This window comes from Ictidomys tridecemlineatus, chromosome 5, assembly GCF_052094955.1.
Source record: "Ictidomys tridecemlineatus isolate mIctTri1 chromosome 5, mIctTri1.hap1, whole genome shotgun sequence".
In the NCBI taxonomy this organism is placed as follows: domain Eukaryota; kingdom Metazoa; phylum Chordata; class Mammalia; order Rodentia; family Sciuridae; genus Ictidomys; species Ictidomys tridecemlineatus.
The window spans coordinates 17,229,284-17,248,047 of NC_135481.1; the positions used below are offsets into that span (position 1 = coordinate 17,229,284).

General features: G+C 53.0%; 1 protein-coding gene across 13 annotated transcripts in view; it reads left to right on the forward strand.

Annotated features, from left to right (window-relative positions):
* Positions 1 to 18,764, forward strand: part of Megf11 (multiple EGF like domains 11) — a 322,486-nt gene that overhangs the window by 134,166 nt on the left and 169,556 nt on the right. For all 13 annotated transcript variants that reach the window (XM_021727705.3, XM_078049438.1, XM_078049436.1 and 10 more), the window contains one exon: positions 17,373 to 17,465. In XM_021727705.3, coding sequence (XP_021583380.2) covers positions 17,373 to 17,465 — 93 coding nt within the window. The remainder of the gene's footprint in view (positions 1 to 17,372; positions 17,466 to 18,764) is intronic.

Genomic DNA, 18,764 nt, shown 5'->3' on the forward strand with positions numbered 1-18,764 from the left:
CTTCCTAGATGAGGAGGCAAAGCACAAAGGCCAGAGGTCAGGTTACTAGCGAAGGTTCTTGTGCTGAGATTTGGTAGAGAGGATTCAGATCGAGGTTTCCAGAGCCTTTTTCAAGAAGCTTGTCCTGCCCAGTTGCAGGCAGTTCTTGGAAGGTGCCATCAGCAGAGGGTGTTCATTTTAGGAAAGAGTTGTCACATAAATTGCTGTGTCTCCGCCTTTCAATGACTCTCCCACTGACAAGCCAGGAATTTGCACATTAGATTCCACCGTGGCTTCCTGGTCTGCAGAAGGTTCCCGGCCCGACATGACCACTACCTGAGAGGGCCATGTGTGTCCCTCCCTGCCCCTAGGACGGATAGAGAGTATCACAGCAGAGGACGCTGGTGCTCTCCCACCTCGAAAACTTGATCTAAAGTCGGCCCTGGCCCAGTCCAGATGTTCCAGCCACACCCCACCTGGGTCTCCACAATCCATATGTCACAACAAGCCCAAGCTGGCTGGCATTCTGTTGATCATCCGGGTCCATTGTCAGGGAGGAGTGCCATGTCCCTCTCTCCCTGGCTTGCAGGAATGGGACACAGCCTAAAGGCCTCGGAATCCCCAGCCCCAGAAGCTGCTCTCTCCAGAGGCCTGGAGTGGACTCTGGGTGTCTTGTCCCTTTACCTGCTGTGCTGTGTGGCATTGTGTCACTGTCACCTTGGTCCCTGGAGGAAGTTGCCTTGAAGGTCCCCAAGGCAAGGTTTGGATCTGAATGTCTCCTTGTTTCGGTGGAGTAATAACTTAGTGATGTCTGCCGGGGAGTGACTGGGAAAATCAAGATGGCCCTGTCCCAAGAAAGGTAGGGGACCCTGCTCATTCATCTCTGGCAGCAGAGAGGCCAACCTGGTCTCTAGGAGGGGCTCTCCTTGGGTTCCCTGTCCCCAGATGACCCTGAACTTGGTGTGCCACTCCAAGCCCTGTGAGCATCTTGAGCTGGTGGTGGGACGCAACCACTGAGGACGCACTTTCTTCTTCATGGGTTCCACTTTCCTGGGATGGAGGCCATTGGGAGCTCTCTTGTTCTACCCTGTGAGAGGGGACGATGGTGAGGAAGCTGCGTCAAGGGACCTTCAGAGGCAGTGGGGCTGCCCCAGTTCCTCAAGGGGGCCGCCTCCCTCTTCCCCTTTGTCTGGATCCAGGTGGGGTCTCCTTCCCACCACACCCTGCACAAGGGGTTCTGGTGTGGGGTTGGGGGGGAGCACCTGGGAGGTGACTCCCAGGGAGGTGGCTGCCCTGCACCCCAGGCTGTCCTCCTAGGGTTGTGTGTGAGATCGTGTCCAGGGGCAAGGAGAGGGAGGATCCCTGTGGACCTCAGGGAACCCAAACGATGGGTAGAGGTGTGGCTTTTGACCTCCAGCAAGTCCTATGGGGAGAGCAAGGACCCAAAGCCACTGGAGTAGCTGGGCTGAGAGCCGAGTGGTGCGACCTCTGTCCAGAACACCAGGCCTCATGTCCAAGGAGCTGGGCTGGGAATCAGGAGACACACGGGTGGACCCCGATCCTTCCCTGTGACCAGACCAGAGCCCACATTCTCAGGGTCAGGTGGGCACAGCTGTCAGGATGCTGATGTCCACCAGGGTACTGCAGCCACCATTGGCAAGCTTGATATGTGAGCAGTGACCGACAGAGCTGTGCATCGTGGGGTCTTGATGCTGTCACAGCCACAGAGAAGGTGGCTCTCTTCTAAGGGAGGCCATGTGGTTTTGAACTGCTCTCAACAGGATCCCAGAATGAGTCCCTGCCTTCCACATAATGGCTTTCCAGACAGTTAAAGAACGGCCTCCCTTCTTTCTACATCTCCCTGAATGGTGGTTTCTTTCCTGGTCTAAATATCACTTATGACTACGCAATTGATTTTCAAGTACTTCTTACGTACCAGGCTCTGGGTGAGGTGCTAGAGAGACAGGAATTGTTAAAATAGACATGCTCCTTCACCCAGGGAGTTCAAATCCAGCATGGCCTCATTCCCAGACACCCCTCCCCTTGAATATAGGAAGTCTGCAAGTCTGGCTTGATCAGGGCATTTGCTTTCCATGTTTCTATCAATGTCTGTGTGAAGCTGGACAAATCACTTAACCTCTCTGGGATTCATCCTGAGGATAACCCGTGCCTGCTTCCCTCTCAAGGTGAACATCTGGGATTTGACATAAATTGGATTTTTACTTTGTTACACCAAATACAAGGTGTTGTTTACCTCCAATTCCTTGGAAACAGAGGAGCAGGAAGGGAAAGTTGTTTATTTTGGTGATGTTCTTATGACAGTAATTAATGTATCTTTTTTAGACAAGCGGATCATCCATTCAACAAATGGACTAGAGTGGTTAACACTGTGATCACTGACTTTTTATTCGGACAACGTATATTGAGTGCTTGCTGTGTTCTGGGCTCAGTGCCAGGGCTGGGGTAGACATTATGGGTGAACAAAAGAGAGGGGTACCCCATGAAGCTGACAACCTATTCAGAGATAGGCTTTCCATAGCTGTCCCCAGATAAATTGGAAGGACATTCTTGGTGGGTGCCATAGAGGAAAAGAATGCAGGTGATGAGAGCCAATATCAGGGAGATGTCCTTCAGAAAGGAGGATGGAGGGTCAGCTGCGGGCTGGGAGCTGAGCCCTGCAGAGTTCATGGGCGAGGCCTAGGGCTGGGAGGGAGCTCCTGGCAGGGGGAATTGAATGGGCGAAGGCCCTGCGGTGGGAGGGGAGTTTATGCTCTAAGAAACTAGCAGACAGTGGTAGGCAGAGGGCTGGGAGGAGGTGTCAGGATGGGGCGGAAGAGGTTCATGGGGCCAGGTCCAGTGTGGCTCCCAGCAGAACAGAACAGGCCTTGGCATCTCTGGCTGGACCCGAGTGAAGGCAGGCAAGATCCTGAGGCTGCGGGATGCAGAGGCCTCAGTGCTGTTGGAGGTTATCTGTGGCAGCCCTGAGGCTGCTAGGCACTGTGTGGTGGAAGCCACTGCCCTGTGCACTCCCCTGGTCCTCCCCTCTACCCTTTGTGGGAACAGGACTCATGCTGACCTCTGACTTCCTCCCTGGACATGACTTTCCAGGGTACCTCCTGTGGCCAGCACAGTGCCCAGCCCCAGCTGGCTAGGTAGGATGGGTTCTGGCTGTGACGCTGCCATGAACTTGGTGTGTGACCTTGGCAATTCCCCTTCCTCCCCTGAGCTGCTTGGGATTCACACCTTCTGTGTCTAATAGATGATCCTGACTCTGCACACTATGCGGAGGGAGGGGGCAGAAATGAGACCGGAAGTCAGGGGGGATGGTGAGAAAGAAGGGTCAGGAAGACAAGTTGCTCTGACAACCCAAACCTGCCCTCAGGTCATCTTCCACCTCTTCCCTTCTCCTCCCTTTGCCAAGGTGCCCATGAGGCACCCGCCAGCTCTCCTTACACTTGTGAGGAAACAGGGTGTCCACAGCAAGGGAGTTGCCCTGGTAGCTAGCTCGTCTCCAAACAGAAGTGGTGGAATTGCAGTTTGAACACAGGAACCCCAGCTCCTGAGCTCACGATCTCACTGCTCTACCTCCTGACCTTGTCATGAGCCCTTGCCCATCTGTTGGGCTGTTTGTGGGTCTGTGGCAGGGCATCGCCGTTCTCATTTTACAGATGAGAAAGTGAAGTTCACCCAAGGTCATCAGCCGGGCCTCTGGCTCTGGGCAGGTGATCTTGCCTGGCTGGGGTCCTGGAAGCATGTGGAGTGGGAATCCCGGGAACTGGGTTAACACAGGAGTGGGGGGGCACAGATGCTGGCCAACTGCAACTCCGACTGCTGGCTTCTGAGGACAAGGCAGACTCCAGGGCAACCTGTGGGCTGTCACTCTGGGTCTGATATTGTTTCTGTTGCTTTGATACAATATTCTGTTGAGTGCTTGCCCTTGGTGCGTTTGGGGCAGAATCAGCATTTTCTGTGTTTAAAGGGCTGAATTACTTCTCACCTTTCCTCTGCTATTTTGCCCCTAGGGGAAAATAAAAGCCCTGCTTTTCAGGATTTCTGGTTTCTGGAAGCACCTGTTGCCAGCACCAGGGTCCAGTTGCTTTGTAGGTGCCTCCCCACGGGCAGCATGTGTCCCTGCCCCTTCTGGCACAGATGTCTGTCCTTGTGCCTTGCAGGGTGTTGTGGTCCTCAGCAGCCAGCTAGTGCCAGGCTCTGGATGGGAGGGAACAGTGGACAGGGATCTCTGTCCTTCTGCGGCTGATGGCCCAGGCTGCCAGATGAGCCCCCAGCATGCCAGGTGATGATTTATCACGCGAGCTGCTCTAGGTGACAAGCTGAGAGAATGCTGCAGGGAATGAGAGGCTGTGCCAAGTGTCACAGCAGGGAACCTAGAGGTCAGGGCTCTTAGCCAGCTGGAGTGTGGGGGACCCCCCACAGGTGCCTTCAGGTCGTTGAGCCTCGGGATTCCCATCTGCGAAGTGGGTAATTAACAGACCTATCTTGCCTACTTAGGGGAATTGGGAAAGGAAAGGAAACGACAGACAAATGTGCTTTAGGAACCACACAGTGCCAGTGAATCCGTCGGAATCAGCCCTCTGGGCTCTGAAAACAGAGGCAGAAGTTTGCTTTGTCTTTCTTCAGTTATCCCCGGCGCCTCTTCTTCCTTCCCACTCTGTTTTTCTTTTTTCCTTTCTGCAAATACCTACTGGATTTCCTCCTGATGTAAATAGCAAGCTTTGTCACACACAGGTCAGGGTCTGGGGAGAGAGCAGGGAACAAAGAATGCCCCATCCCACCCTTTAAGAATCTGAGACTAGTTCAGAGCCAGATGTCACCACAACTGGGGTAGAGAGTCGAATGTGGCACTCCTCTGCCCCCTGGAGTTCCGGGCAGGATGCATCAGGGGCTGAACCTTAAATAAAAGGTGGAAAGGAGGATGGGCAGCAGGAGGGCAGGGAGGGCCCAGCATCCCAGAGGGATCCACCCTTGGGTGGCAAGAGGAAGGGATACAGGGACCCAAAGAGGACGCCCACTGTGGGGCTGCTCTCTTGGCTGGAAGGTGATGTCCTCTCAGGCACTGGTGCTGGACCAATCTCGGGGACCATCAGCCTCCTCCCTGTGGCCCTCAGACTCCCACAGCCCCTGTGCAGCTCCGATATGAGATGTCAGGCTGGGGGCACACCCACCCTCCCTCTTTTTTCCCTCCTTTGCCCCCACCCCAAACAGCCAGAATGACTGGGTAGATGAGGGACTTTCGTGGGGGAGGAGGGAGGAAGAGGGCAGTGGGTCGGGGAGGTCGAGGCTCCTGGGCTCTGCCCAGGGAAGATGCTTCAGGTGGGGCTTTGGATCAATGAATGAAAAGGGGAAGTAGAAAAAAGGAACGTGAGGAAGTAAGTGAGAGGGTGGGACAGAAGACAGGAACGCACAGGGAGAGGGCGGGAGGAAGGCCCTGCACAGGATTAGGCTGCCCAGGCTGGGAGGCGGAGAGCAAGGCTCTTATCTGAACAAATCAATACACGTTCAGTGTGACACAGGCCTGAACACCATCTGGGGAAATCCGTGCGATTGTGTTATTGGGTCTCTCCATGTTGTTCAGGGTCCCCTGGGACATTGGTGCTGTGTCCCCTCCCTGTGCTGCTGGCCTCCCACACGGGGCAGTGATACCGTGGGGAACCTGCTCTTGGCTGTGCTGGGCTGGCTGTGACAGAGCCCAGGTCATTGCCAGGGAAGTGACTTCTCAGGCCCCAGCTCAGCCCCAGAACTGACCTTCAGGCACTGGCCGGAAGTGAACCTTCTTCCGAATCTGCTGGGAGCCCCGAGTCCCCAGGATTCTCTGTGGTAGCAATTGCTCTTGGACTAATCAGGGTGGGGACACTGATGCCCTCCTCTCCCCAAGGCCTTCTCCAGAGGGCCTGGCCTTTTATGAATGCAAAATGTATTTATCTTCGGCACAGCTAAAAATTCTCCTGGTTTAAAATTTATTAGTTACAAAAAGGGGTGCAGATGAACCCCATCTCTGGTCCCCCCCTTCCTGGAAGAGACTGGCAATATCAGTTTTTTGCATCTTTCCAGATGTTCTATGTGTCTATGAGGAAAGACATATTCAAATTCTTTCCCTATACTTTTAAATGTTTCCACAAAATGTTGAGTAATTTGAACTCTGCTCTGCTTTGGCCTTTTTTCCTCTTTAGCTTAGTCCTGTGTCCTTTGTGGAGCAGGAAGAGCCTGGGGTTCCTTGTTGTGACTGCATAGTATTCCACAGGGTGGCTGTGCTGTCTCTTCTGTAGCCTTCTCTTGTGGGTACCAGGTTATTTTCAGGCCTTTGCTGTTGTTGCCAGTGCTGCAGTAAAGGACCCAGCACACTTACCATGTCCTCAGGTTCAAGTGTATTGAGATGGTGCTTTCCCCTCGGAGACATAGACAGGCCTGTGGATAAAATGGGTGGGAAAGAACGAGATCCCTGATCTTCTCCTCCCCTCCCCATGGTCCTCCACGCAGCTGTGGGGCTGCTCCAGGGCAGGCCAGGGTGAAGGCAGGGGCATCCTGCAGGTTGAGCCCAGGAGGGACAGGATGGAATGTCGTTCCCCGCTCCCCAGGTCATCAGGGCTGGCAGGATGGCCCATTCTTAGCCCAGGTGACCCTCCTCTGACCACTGGAGTTCAGAGGAGAAAGCTGGTCCAATTCTGCTTCCAGGACTCCTGTGAGCCCAGCGTGGTGTTTCTTCATGTCACCTGCAAGGTTCCCCTCCTCTGCCAGAAAGGCTCCTGGCTCCCGCAGCCCACGGGCCAGCATCACCCTTTATCTGGCTGCCCTACAGGCTTAGGTCTGCTGGGGGGCACACGGGGCCGCTCTAGTTCTCTGCCGTCTCATCTCTGGGTTTGATTCTGGCTGTGCCAATTAGACTGTGTGACAGGTGTCAGTGATTTTTTAAAAGTTTATTCAAAAATAATGCTAAAGCATTAAATGTTCTAATGTTATCTGAAACATAAGGCAGTAACTGTGGGCTTCCCTCTGGGTCAGGGATAGTCTGGACCAAGGAAGAGGACGGGGTCGGGGTGGGGTGGAAATCCAGTTCCAGAAGCTCTAGTCAGGGCAGCCCTGAACATCCCCAGCTCATAGAATGTCAGGCTGCAAGGGCTCTGGGAATCTGTCCTGCCACCTTGTCATTGTTCAGGGGAGCGTGACCATCCACCTGGCTCATTAACCACGGAGCTGGGCACAGGCAGAGGCCTCTCCGTTTGCAGGCCAGGGGTGGTAAAGGGTCATTTCAAAGATGAGAAGTACAAGCTAATTTCCTGGGAAGGCAGGAAATCCCTAAACACAGCTCGGCGAGAAACAAACGCAGCCTACACGGAGAAAAGAGTGATTTTTGCTGAGGACTAAATCATAAAATCACAGACTTCCAGAGAGGGGAAGGGAATTTAGGCTTCCCCAGGCTGCCAAAGGTGCTGGAGAGAAGGCAGGGTGGGGGCGGGAGAAACAAAAGACAGTGACCTTCACAGAGGACTCTCCCATCCAATTTGCATTATTTTTATTAAAGCCCTAAATCAGTGGTGCTAAGTAGCTCCTGATTTGGCTTCTCATACAAGTGAGATTTAAAACCGGTGGGACCACGGGCTGCTTGCCACTGGGGATGCAGCTGTGACAGATCTCATATGCCTTGGGGTGGCCTTCATCATGCCAGATAGTGGCAGCAGCCTTGATGCAGACCTGGGACAAAGACTTTGAAGGAAGGACCCTTCTCCATGGGTGGGCACCTTCTGTCCAAGCCACACCCTACCCAAAGCCGTGGGTTCCTGTCACTCTGTCTAATGGCCTGCTTCAGATCTTTATAGGAAAAAGTCTCCAGAAACTTGTCGTGTGGAATCAAAAGGAAATATGGGCTGAGAGCAGGGAAGGGCAGACTCAGCACCACCGCGTGCAAGTTCCAAGAAGGCAGAGGCTTCAGCTCAGTGAAGCAAAGAGCTTTCTAGTGATCAGAACTGTTCCTAAGTGCAAGGGACTGTGTTGATTCATTTGCTCATACATTCAGCAAAGGTTTATTAAGCTTCTTTGTGTCAGTACCATGCTGGGCTTGAGGGCACAAGGGTGAGAGAGAGAGAGAGAAAGAAAGAGATAGAGAAAAACAGTGTCCTCCTTTCAGAGGCTCCTCGTCCAATGTTGAAGATGGTTGAAGAGCCAGTGACATGTGACTTGTTCCAGTATGGGGTAGGACAGGTGCTAGAAAACACATATCAGGAAATCTAACCTATTAAGGGTGGCCGTGGATGGCTTTCTAAAACAGGCAATATTTGAAATGAAAGATGAGTCAGCCAGGTGAGGAGGAGGCAGTAGGGGAGACCAGCACATACAAAGGCCCAGGGGTCGGAGAGAACCATTCTTACTTGAGGACATGAATGCAATTAGGTGAGGCCAGAGCTCGGCAGAGAGTTGGTATGAGACATGGAGAGGGGCTGCAAACACTGGATGGGTGGCAGCAATGGGGACAATATTATTACTTGGCACCTTCTGCCCCTAGATGCTATGGGTGTCAGCTAAATTCCCTGAGTTCAGCATGTTTGAGGGTTAAGGATGGGCTGCCTTCTCCTAGACCAATGATGTCTCTTAGCTGGGATTTCTGGGACCCTTGGTGGAAGTCCCCTCTGCCAAACACCTTATAGGCATCATCCCATTTATTCTCCATGACCTTTGATTCAGATGATGCTATTAGTCCACGTTTACAGATGGGGCACACGGGGCTTCCCAAGAGTGGGTCATTTTAACTGACACACAGCTCACTAGGTAGAAGCATCTGGACCCCAACCCAGGCCTGCCAAACCTGAAGTCCACGTGCTGAGCCACTCCTGTGTGCTCGGGGCCTCCCTGCTGGAGAGCGGGCAGTGGGCCCCCATCTGCCTCTCCTTTTTCCCACCACTGCCTCCTTGGGGGTCTCACAGGTGCTGCTAGAACAGACTTGGGGAAGGCAAGTTGCAAGGCAGAAGCAGGGGATGAGTTTTTAAATCAGAGCACTAAAAAAATGCTTGACAAGCCTCATGTTTTGCTTTCCTCGTAGGTGGTAAGGATCAATTTCCCAAAGAAAAAAAAAATCAATCAGTTGGAATGTGTCTTTCTGGAAAAAGTCTGGCATCTGTCAAATGGGAAAAAAAAGACCCAGAAAAAGATTTTCTTGGGTCGTGTGCTAGAGGTTGCTGACTCAGGCCGTATGTTCCAACATCATTAACAAGTTGAAAGCTGTTGCTCCTTGCAGGAATACGGTATTGGTGGTTTGAACAGCTCAGCTGGGAGAATCCTCTACAAAGCGAAGAAGGCTGGGGGTGCCGGGAGCAGGCCGGCAGCAGACCCGGGGCCTGTGCATCTATTAAGGGAATTGCCAGCCATGCTGGGCTTTTAATCAGGCCCAGTGGCAGGAAGAACTGCTGTATGCAGGAACTTGATAGGAATGTTCCGGCAAGTTGAAAACTTTAATTGGTAAACAATTATTAACAGTTAAGCCATAATGAGGCAAGTCAGGTAGTATCTTAGGGTGATTGGTAGAGGTACAAGGAAAGTCCCAGGGGAGTCTGTCATCTAACGTTGACATTTGATGATAGGTGGCCCCGGGGCTCCAGACTGGGAGACCCCAGGCTGTCGTCCTTCCTGTTTGTCTTTTCTGGGACATTTCTTTCTATTAGCTGAAGTCACTGGACTTTTTCTGAAGAGCATTTTGCTGTCCCACCATGGGGGGATTGGGGCCTTGGTATAGCCTTGGTCTCTCATCCTGGTGTGGGCCACCTGGGAGACAGGTGGGATCCTGATGAGGGGAGGGGAGGACCTGTGCAGATTCAGACATTCATTCAACATAGGCTTATCGAGCACTGTCGTGTGCCAGACACTGTGCTAGTTGCTGGGGCATAGAGGGAATGGAGAGGCCCATGCCTTGCCTTGGTGGAGTTGATGGGAGATGGACGGGCAGAACCGCTGTGCCATGGGGCAGGGAGCAGGGAGGGTCCCTAACCCCACCTGGGGCCAGGGGTGGGCAGAACAGGCAGGGGGAGTGGTATTCAAGTTAATGTGAAAGCTAAACACAGGTGAGTGGTGGGAAAGGGGGTGTAACTGGAATTCGGGGCTGTATGAAGTCCCTATGTGTGTGTGTGTGTATAGGGGGATTCTTCACATTGGAAGACCCTTCAGTGGCACTGAGGACAGCCAGGTGTGCAAACTGGAGAAGTCAAAGGACAGATGAAGGGAGACTTTCTGCACAGAACCCTGAAAGGCAAAATTTCCCTGGTCTATAGCCAAGCACGGTGGCACACACTTGTAATCCCAGCGGCTCGGGAGGCTGAGGCAGGAGGATCATGAGTTCAAAGCCAGCCTCAGCAACTTATCAAGGCCCTAAGCAACTCAGTGAGACACTATCTCTAAATAAAATATAAAAGGGCTGGGGGGCTGGGGTTATGGCTCAGTGGTAGAATGCTTGCCTAGCACACTAAGCAAGGTACTGGGTTTGATTCTCAGCACTGCATAAAAATAAACAAATAAAGGTATTGTGTCCACCTACAACTAAAGGTAAAATGGGGAGGGGCTGGGGATGTGGCTCAGTGGTTAAGCATCCCTGAGTTCAATCTCCAATACCAAAAGAAAAAGGTTTCCCTGGTCTTTTGTGGGGTGGAGGAGGCTGGTTCTGTGCCTGGCAAACACATGGGTGGGTGCCCAGGAAATGCATTATGAGCATCCAATTAAGTGTCACCTTCCCATGCCCTCCCCTGTCCCCCCACATGTGGAAGCATTGCCCGCTCCTTGATGGGACCCATCCTGCACCCTGAACTGGCTGTCATTTTAGCACCAATGACATTTTAGTGCCTTGCTTACTGGCTCACTCAACTGAGCCATAAAAGCAGGAACTGTGGCGTATTTGCTTACGGTGCCCTCAGCATCTAGCACAGTGTCTGGCATATAAGTGCTTAATAAGTGCTTTCAAAGTGAGTGAGAGCTCAGAGGCAGGGAAATGGGTTAGAAGAACTTGGAAAAATGACCCAGCTAGGTCCCCAGTGCCCGGCACTGTTCTAAGCAGTCTATGTGCATTAGTGATGTAATTTTGTAGCAAATTTAGGCCATATCGGGGCCATTCTTCCTATCTCATAGGTGAAAAAACTGTCTAGGAGAAGTTAAATAACTTGCCTGAGATCACACACCAGGAAGTGGCAGAACACAAACTTGAACCCAGCCCATCCCTTCCAAGTCTGTTCTCTGATTTCCTCACTGTCCTGGCTTGGGAATTCTGAGTGCAGACCTTGTCCCTCTGTGCACAGCTTGCTGCAGAGTATCTGAGGGTGGGACTGCTCCCCATGGCCCCCAGTCTCTGCTCTTTGGGGGAGGGATCAAGAGCAGGCAGGGGGAGGATTCACTGCTCAGGACGCTGAGGGCAGGGGAAGGCCTGCCCTTCTATATTCTGGCTCTCTCTCAGGAGGAGCTTGCTAAACACTGCACATGTGTGTGGGTATTTGCACGAATGAGCAGAGGTTGCATGGGAGCAGGGAGGACTCTGGGTGTAGGTCCCCCAACCTGACCCAAGTTGACATTTCCCCCCAAAACACACAGGAGGAAGGGTCTGGCAGCCAGAACCGTGGCCAAATTTGGTTCCATGCTTCTCCTCCGTGAGAACCAGAAAAGGAAAGGGGGATATGCACAGTGCTCCCCGCGTATTATCATCCTCCCGCAGGCTGCCCCTGGCCTGCGTCTCTTCCTTCCCTGCCCCATCCCGGCACCTCTAGTCTACCCATCCCTGCCTCAGTCCTAATTCAGGCCATCCTATCATCCTCTGAGCTGGAGATGAAATGAGCCTAAGAATTCTCTGGGCTATGTTATCCCAGGTCCCCTGCCCAGTTGTGGGAAGAATATAGTAACCACACACACACACACACACACACACACACACACACACACACGCACGCACACACTAGTTGGGGGGAGGCAACACTTACAACTAGCCTCTGAATCCAGGTACTTTGCATGATTTTCACTGGCTACTCACAGCGATGCTGAAGTCAGTGGCTATTTTATGAATGTGGAAACTGAGAGCCAGAGAAGTTGCCTGAGGATACATGGTAAATCAGTGGCCGAGCCAGGGCCCTGGCTTTTAAGTAGTGCTGTGCTGCTGCCAGAGAGTAATAACCAACCAGGGTACCTCCAAAGTGAAGACGAGTGGCTCTGGGCCCACGCAGCAAGTTGGGTAGGGGGACACCTGCAGAGCCCTGGCCCCCAAACCAGGAGAGGGCTGGGTGCTTAGTGTCCTCTGCTGTATCAGCCCTGCAGGTGAAGTGCTGCTTTTCTAAAATTGTTCATGTCTTGGAGCCAGATGTGGCCATAGCAATTCAAAGCCAGTTCTGGACATGCTGAGAAGAAGGGCCAGCTTTTTGGACTCTTCAGACTGTGGAGGGGACCCGGCGTTGGTAGTTATAAAGGATGGAGTGATACACATCTTGTGAATTGTTTTAGAAATCCCCTTGGAGATTCCTCGAGTCCCCCTCTACACATACACCATGGGCCATGGGCCGTGTGACCTTGGGTATGGCAGAATCACTCATGCTAAGCATGTCACCTCAGAATTGGCACTTGGGCCCACTTGGATGTAGGTCATTTTGTTTCTAAGCTGAATCCAATGACAACCTGATCTGAGGCTCCTGCCAAGAATGCTAATGGTGGGCTGATCAATGTGCCTTGGGGCTCTGGGTCCAGGGGATGCTCCAGAAGCCACATGCCATAGAATTCTGGGAGGTTGATACCCTGTCCCTGACCCCTAGGCCTTCTGCCCTCACTAGGTATCCGGCTCAGTTGGCCAGGGAGCATGGAAGTTGTCTTTATTTATCTTGACCTTTCCATGTGAGTAATTTTTATCGTTCCATTAACTAGTGAGACCATTTGCAAACCGCCAAGCAAAATACATTACCTCCGACACCTCAGGGACTTGCGGGTCATCTCGGGTGGAATGCTAATAGAACTGAGAATTGATTCAGGCCCCCCACGTGCGAGGATCAACAGATCGGGCCACTTTGGGTCAGGGAAGGACCTGTGTTGTCTCACAGTTTGCAGAGGAGACCCCAAGTCTGGTTCATCTATCTTTGTCTGTGCCACATTCTGCATCCTGGATCCTGCAAGCTCACCTGCCCCAGGACTGATGTCCCAGTCCATGGATATGCACCACAGAGCACACTTGTCCCCATGCCAGCCGCCATAGGTGTCGGGACTCTTCTCAAATGTGGTTTGAATCATCAGAAAAGCCAGCAGCTGCTGCCATGGTGCCCTGACACCCCAGAGCTGGAGGGAACATCCAGATCCTGTCATTTTAGACAGAGAAACTGAGGCCCATTGGAGGGAGGGGCTTCAGTGACAGAGCTGGTGCTGGGACTTTCTTCTCTCAAACTGTGTCCAGGTGGCACTGGAGCCTGTGGGTAAGAGCAGGCCACTGTGAGTTCACACCTCAGGGTGGCCTCCGGTCAGTTAGGGCTGTGGCAAGAAACATTGGCACGTTGCGGAGCCACCAAGGAAAGCTGAGTGAGAAGGTGGTTATTTGTAAGCACATTAACAATGAGGAGGCACTACCATCCCCAATCCCAGGAAACCCTGCTGGGACCTTGAGCCAGAATGGAGAAGGACCATCCCATGGGCTGCCTCCTCACGGGTGAACTTGCCTTCTGCCACCCCCCACCCACTGCTGTTTTCCATCCAGAAACCGGAAGCCAAGGAAGCCCCTTAATGCCATCGATGCAGGTCACTTCCCAGCAAAGGAGGGTGGAGAAGGTGGGGCGTGGGTCTGGAGAGGCCAATGGAGGAGATCAAGCACATGCCTCCTCAAGGGGTAAAACTTGGTTCTCAGTCTGATTTTGTGGAAGGCGAGATGCATGGGGTACTAGTGGCATTTGAATTTCATGGGAAGGAAAAATTAAGAAAAAAATGTCTAAAAATCCTGCTGTGGAGGAGGGGGCAATAAGGAACAAAAAGTTTGGGAGCATGGATCTAGCACATTCTCTTGCTAACTGTGTGGATTTGCCCTTCTGCGTCTGTTTCCCAGCTGGATGTGGACAGCCAGCTGGACGGACCTCCCGGGTTACAGAGGGCCATGTGCACTCAATGCCTTCTCATGTGGTCCTTTTCCTCTTTCACTCAGCACAGCTTCTAGCTCACTAGAGATGCTCCTGGCACCCCTGGGTCCAGCCCCAGCATCCTGGATCAGTCTGTGCTCTTAACCACCCATGTCCTGCTTCTCACTAAAGACACTTGTAGCATGCCAGGATATTAGGTCAGGACAGGGGCAGGAGGATAGATGGGGCTGGGGGACTGAGAGCAGCAATTCACATTTCTCAATGGGGCTGAGAAAAGGGGAGTGCCACCTCCAGTCACATAGCTGGTCACATGGGAGCCTGCATTAGAGTCCCTGCCCTGAGAACCAATGGACACACAGCAGTGGGGAAGAGGGACTTGGCAAAAGCTCTGTGTAGAGATATAGGAGCCAGAGGAGGAGGCCAGAGAAGGAGGCCAGGGGGCACAGAACCCTAGTCCAGACCCTCCCAGTTGTCAGCCAGAGTGGGATTATGGCTCAGAAAGAACTTAGAGGACCCTCTACTCTAGGTCAGCTGTGTGTAAACCCTAGGCCTCTGTGGAGGGGCTGCCTACCACTCGCTTCCCTGGGGTCCTGGTTAGGAGGGGGCTGCCCCAGCCCCAGGGAAGGTAATGGAGCCCCGCCTTCATCACCCCCTAGGCACTCTCCCCACAGCACCCCAGCCCCTCCCCATTCGGTGTTCAAACACAAGTGGCTCAAACGTCAGACACGACGTCAGAGTCGCAGGAATTCACCTTCAATATTTCAGGCTTCAACACTGTCTGAACAACACCTATGAAATATGATGGGTTGAGGTTTTAACAAGCACAGAAATAATACCAGGACGATAAGAAGCAGAAGTGGGCAGTGAGATCTAGAGCGGGACACAGCCATATTCCTGGACGCAGGCCAAGGTTTGTGGGATGACTGCCCATGTGCAGGGTCACCAGGGCCTAGTGTGCTGGACACAGGTCCGAGTCAGGGCCCGTATCTGCAGTGTGGCAGGAGGTGCTTGGCAGACTGTCTCTCAGATCCCTGGAACTTCGGAGGGGACCGAGGAAAAGGCAGTGTAACGTGGAGCTTGCTCAGAGCATCCAAAGGCCATCCCCTGCCAGCGAGGGAGAACGTGCAGGAGCTAGGCCAGTGGTCCATTCTCTAGGGTCAGAGAGCAGAGAAGGTGACAGGGCACTAAGTGGCCCTCCTTCTCAGACTTCCCTTCCCCTTCCTCTGCAGATACCCAGTATGTCAAAGCAGCTCCTCTCCTGCCCTTGCTGGTCCTCCTGGGGACAGCTGCAGCACTCTATGCTGCCCACTCTGCTCTGGCTCTTCCAGCCCCCGAGCCGTGTGGTCCAGTGTGAGAGAGACCTGAAAGGCAAAGGTCCTGGTCTTGAATGTTTTGCCTCCTCCTCCTTCAGAGGCCTCTCTCTCCAGGAGCTTCATCCTTGAACTTCTTCCTTCCTGGCCGAGAGGCTGCACACTGTCCATGAGGTCACGGACACCCAGGCCTCAGGTTCTCTATGTATAAGGTCAAGGGCTGTACATGACTTTTTTCTCGAGGTCTCTCCCATCCATGACATTGGCAGGTTCATGATTCACTGCCTGCTGTCACCGCCTTGGCAGAGACCCGGGGGATCAAGGTGTTGCTCTCTGCAGTTGGAGGTGTCACTGAGCTAATCTGACAAGCTGTAATGCAAATGGGCCCAGCTGTGGCGTGTGCAGGGCCTTTGCCTGTGGGGTGGGGATGGGGGACAGGGAGCAGCTCCAAAGACTGGGAGCTGTCTGGGCCAAGGGGCTGGCATTGATGGGGAGCCAGGGGCTGGACACCTGGTGTCCAGTGTGTGCTGGGGACATTGACTCACTAAAACTTGTTTGGAAAGTCCAGTGGGGACTGGAGTGACTAGTTGGGGTCTCACTAGTGGCCAGGAGAGCAGCTCACTGTGGCTCTATAAGTGGAGCTGGCACCTGGGGCCAGGGTCTAGCCTGGCTCTTCAGTGAAAGCTGGGTTGGCCGTTCCTGGGGCTCTGGGGAAGCAGGGTCTGGCGCTGTGGATATCTTCAGCACAAACCAGTGCTCCCCCTGAAAGCCACTTGTACAGAGAAGCACTCTGGTGGCTGGCCTCTCCAGACATGTCACCTTCCAAGCTTGCTGTGGACAGACTGACTCCAGACCACTGAGTCCTGGGCATCTGAAATGGCTCTCTTGAGGCAACAGGTTCAAGGTCAGGCTGTATGCTTGGGATGGGCCAAAGGACACCATACCAATCACAAAAAGGATCTTCTTATCTAACCTAGGAGTTCCTTCTCGGTGGACATTGGACCAGGTGGAGGGTGTTGGCAGGTCAGTGGCAGTCCCTGACAACTCACCCAGGGGGCCACCCACTTTCCCTCCCAGGCCAAAATGGCAAAGAGAAGGTCTCTAGTTGCTTTCAGGAAAAAAGCCCTTCATGTAGATCCCACCTGGGACATTGACAGGGTCGATCGTAGCAACTGATTTCCTAAGCCTTCAAAATTGGTGGGGGAGGTAACGGGTGTTTTCTCTAATCCTTCACTGATGGATTAGATGGTGGGGCAGATCTCTCAGGAGCAAAGGATGACCTTGAGAAAATGTGGATTCTGTCAAAAGAAGAAAGAAATAATCTCCCCCTTCACCCTGCTGTCAATAAGCCTCCCTGGCGCTGGCGTGGACGGAACCTCTGCTTGCTGCTGCAGCCTCGCGGCTCAGGAGCATTTGACTGCATGATAAGAAATTGCCAGGCGCTTTCTAATTACAATTATCATCATCGTGGATGTCTCTCTTAATTACTTTCTTATAATTAGCTGTTGCTTTTTCCTCAGCATTTGTGTACTTTGCAGATTTGCTGACATTTGAGAGCCCCAAAATAGGGACAATTGGGGAGGGGGGCAGAAAGGTGGGGGAAAGGTGCCCGTTCTCTTCCGGCAGCCTGGTACATTTGGGCGCCTTTGCAGAAAGAAATTGAGGCCGGAAAAAGGAAAGGAACAGGTGACTGACAGAGCAGGTGGGGCGGGAGCGCAGGAGTGGGACTTGGGGACAGTGGTTTGCAGAGTACTCCAGAGGTTTAAGCGTATGGAGGGGCTAGTGTTGAAAAGCCACTGAGGCCCATTTCTTGGGCTTGGGTTTCATCTTAGGATGTGACACTGGACATCAGTTCATTTCAGAGCTAGGCCACTCGCACCGTGAGGGACTTGATTTTTTGTCCTGAGCATCTCTGGCACCGGGGAGCTGGGACAAGGTGGGTGTTGCTCCTCGCCCAGGGGTTGGTTTTCACTGTTCTGTTCTCTCTCCCTCTCTCCACGCCCCTCAGCCCTGTGTACGGAGGAGTGCGTGCACGGCCGCTGTGTCTCCCCGGATACCTGCCACTGTGAGCCTGGCTGGGGAGGGCCCGACTGTTCCAGCGGTGAGTCTGGTGTCTTTGAGGGTCAGGTGGCCCACTGGTTATGACTTGGGAGGGGGCTGGGGCAAGTGCATGCTTATCCTTGTGTTAGGATGGGGTGACTCAGGATGGGCTGCCTGAGATGGCATGGGCATCGGGGGACGCCGTTCATGTGTGAAGGTACTTGTGGGGGCAGCAGGCTCTAGGGGGTATGGGGTGGTGGTTTAGGGGGGTCTATGAGGGTCTGTGTGTTTAAACAAAAGGAATTGTGGGGCCATCTGTACTACTGTGACTTTGGATGGAGCACCTCTGGATGGTCTCTGCGAATTGAACTTGGGGTGCTGCCCAAGAGTGCAGGCGCTGGAGGTTACCGTGATCTAGTTTGTCCTTGGCTTTGCTGGTACAAAGGCTTAGTTTTCTGGGTGTCCACAGAGGCACACGGGGACTGATTTATGAGACTGGTGGACACTGAGATATCTCTGTGCCCCTAAAGGTAGGAGAAGGGGACACTCGCGGGAGCAGGTCATTGTGTTCCTTCATCCCTGTGCATAGATGGTTCACATTCTCCTGGGAAACTTCCTGGTGAACATGGAGTGAGGAGGGTGCTCTTGGGGCTAACCAGTGACCCACAATAGCATGGGGTGTCATCTTTATTATGGGGCTGGTCACCAAGAGGATGAGGTGCACCTGGCAGCTACCTGGGGAATACAGATCCTTCCCCTCTCCACTCATTTCCCCCAGTGACCCCTTTCCAAGGTCACACTCTGCAGTCAATCAGTGGTTGGTTAAATGTCACCGTCTTCTTTGATTTTCAAAAAGCCCTGACTAATGCTGAAGCCCAAGTTCCTTCCGGCTTTGTTCTGGGGTAGAGTGTTTTTTAATGGTGACTTGAGTAGACAACACAGCCAAGCTAATCCACTAGGGATCTAAGCCCATCCTGGGGAGCCACCTCCACGTTCCCTACCCCATACTAACTGTGACGGTCATGAAAACCCGGAGACAGCAAGTCATGAGAACCTAGGTCCACGTTGGTCTCCTGGGGTCTCTTGCCCTCTCTCACTCCCTCGGCTGGGGTAGAAGCTTCTACTTATGGTCCTTTTATTTTCTTTTTTTTTTTAATATTTTTTGAGTTATATAGGGACACAATATCTTCATTTTGTTTGCTTGTTTTCATGTGGTGCTGAGAATCGAACCCAGTGCCTCCCATGTGCGAGGCAAGTGCTCTGCCACTGAGCCACAACCCCAGTCCTTTTTCCAAAGGCCTCATGTGGAGCCCTTGTCCTCCCGGAGTCTGAGAACATGCTGGCCAAAGCAAGGCCACTG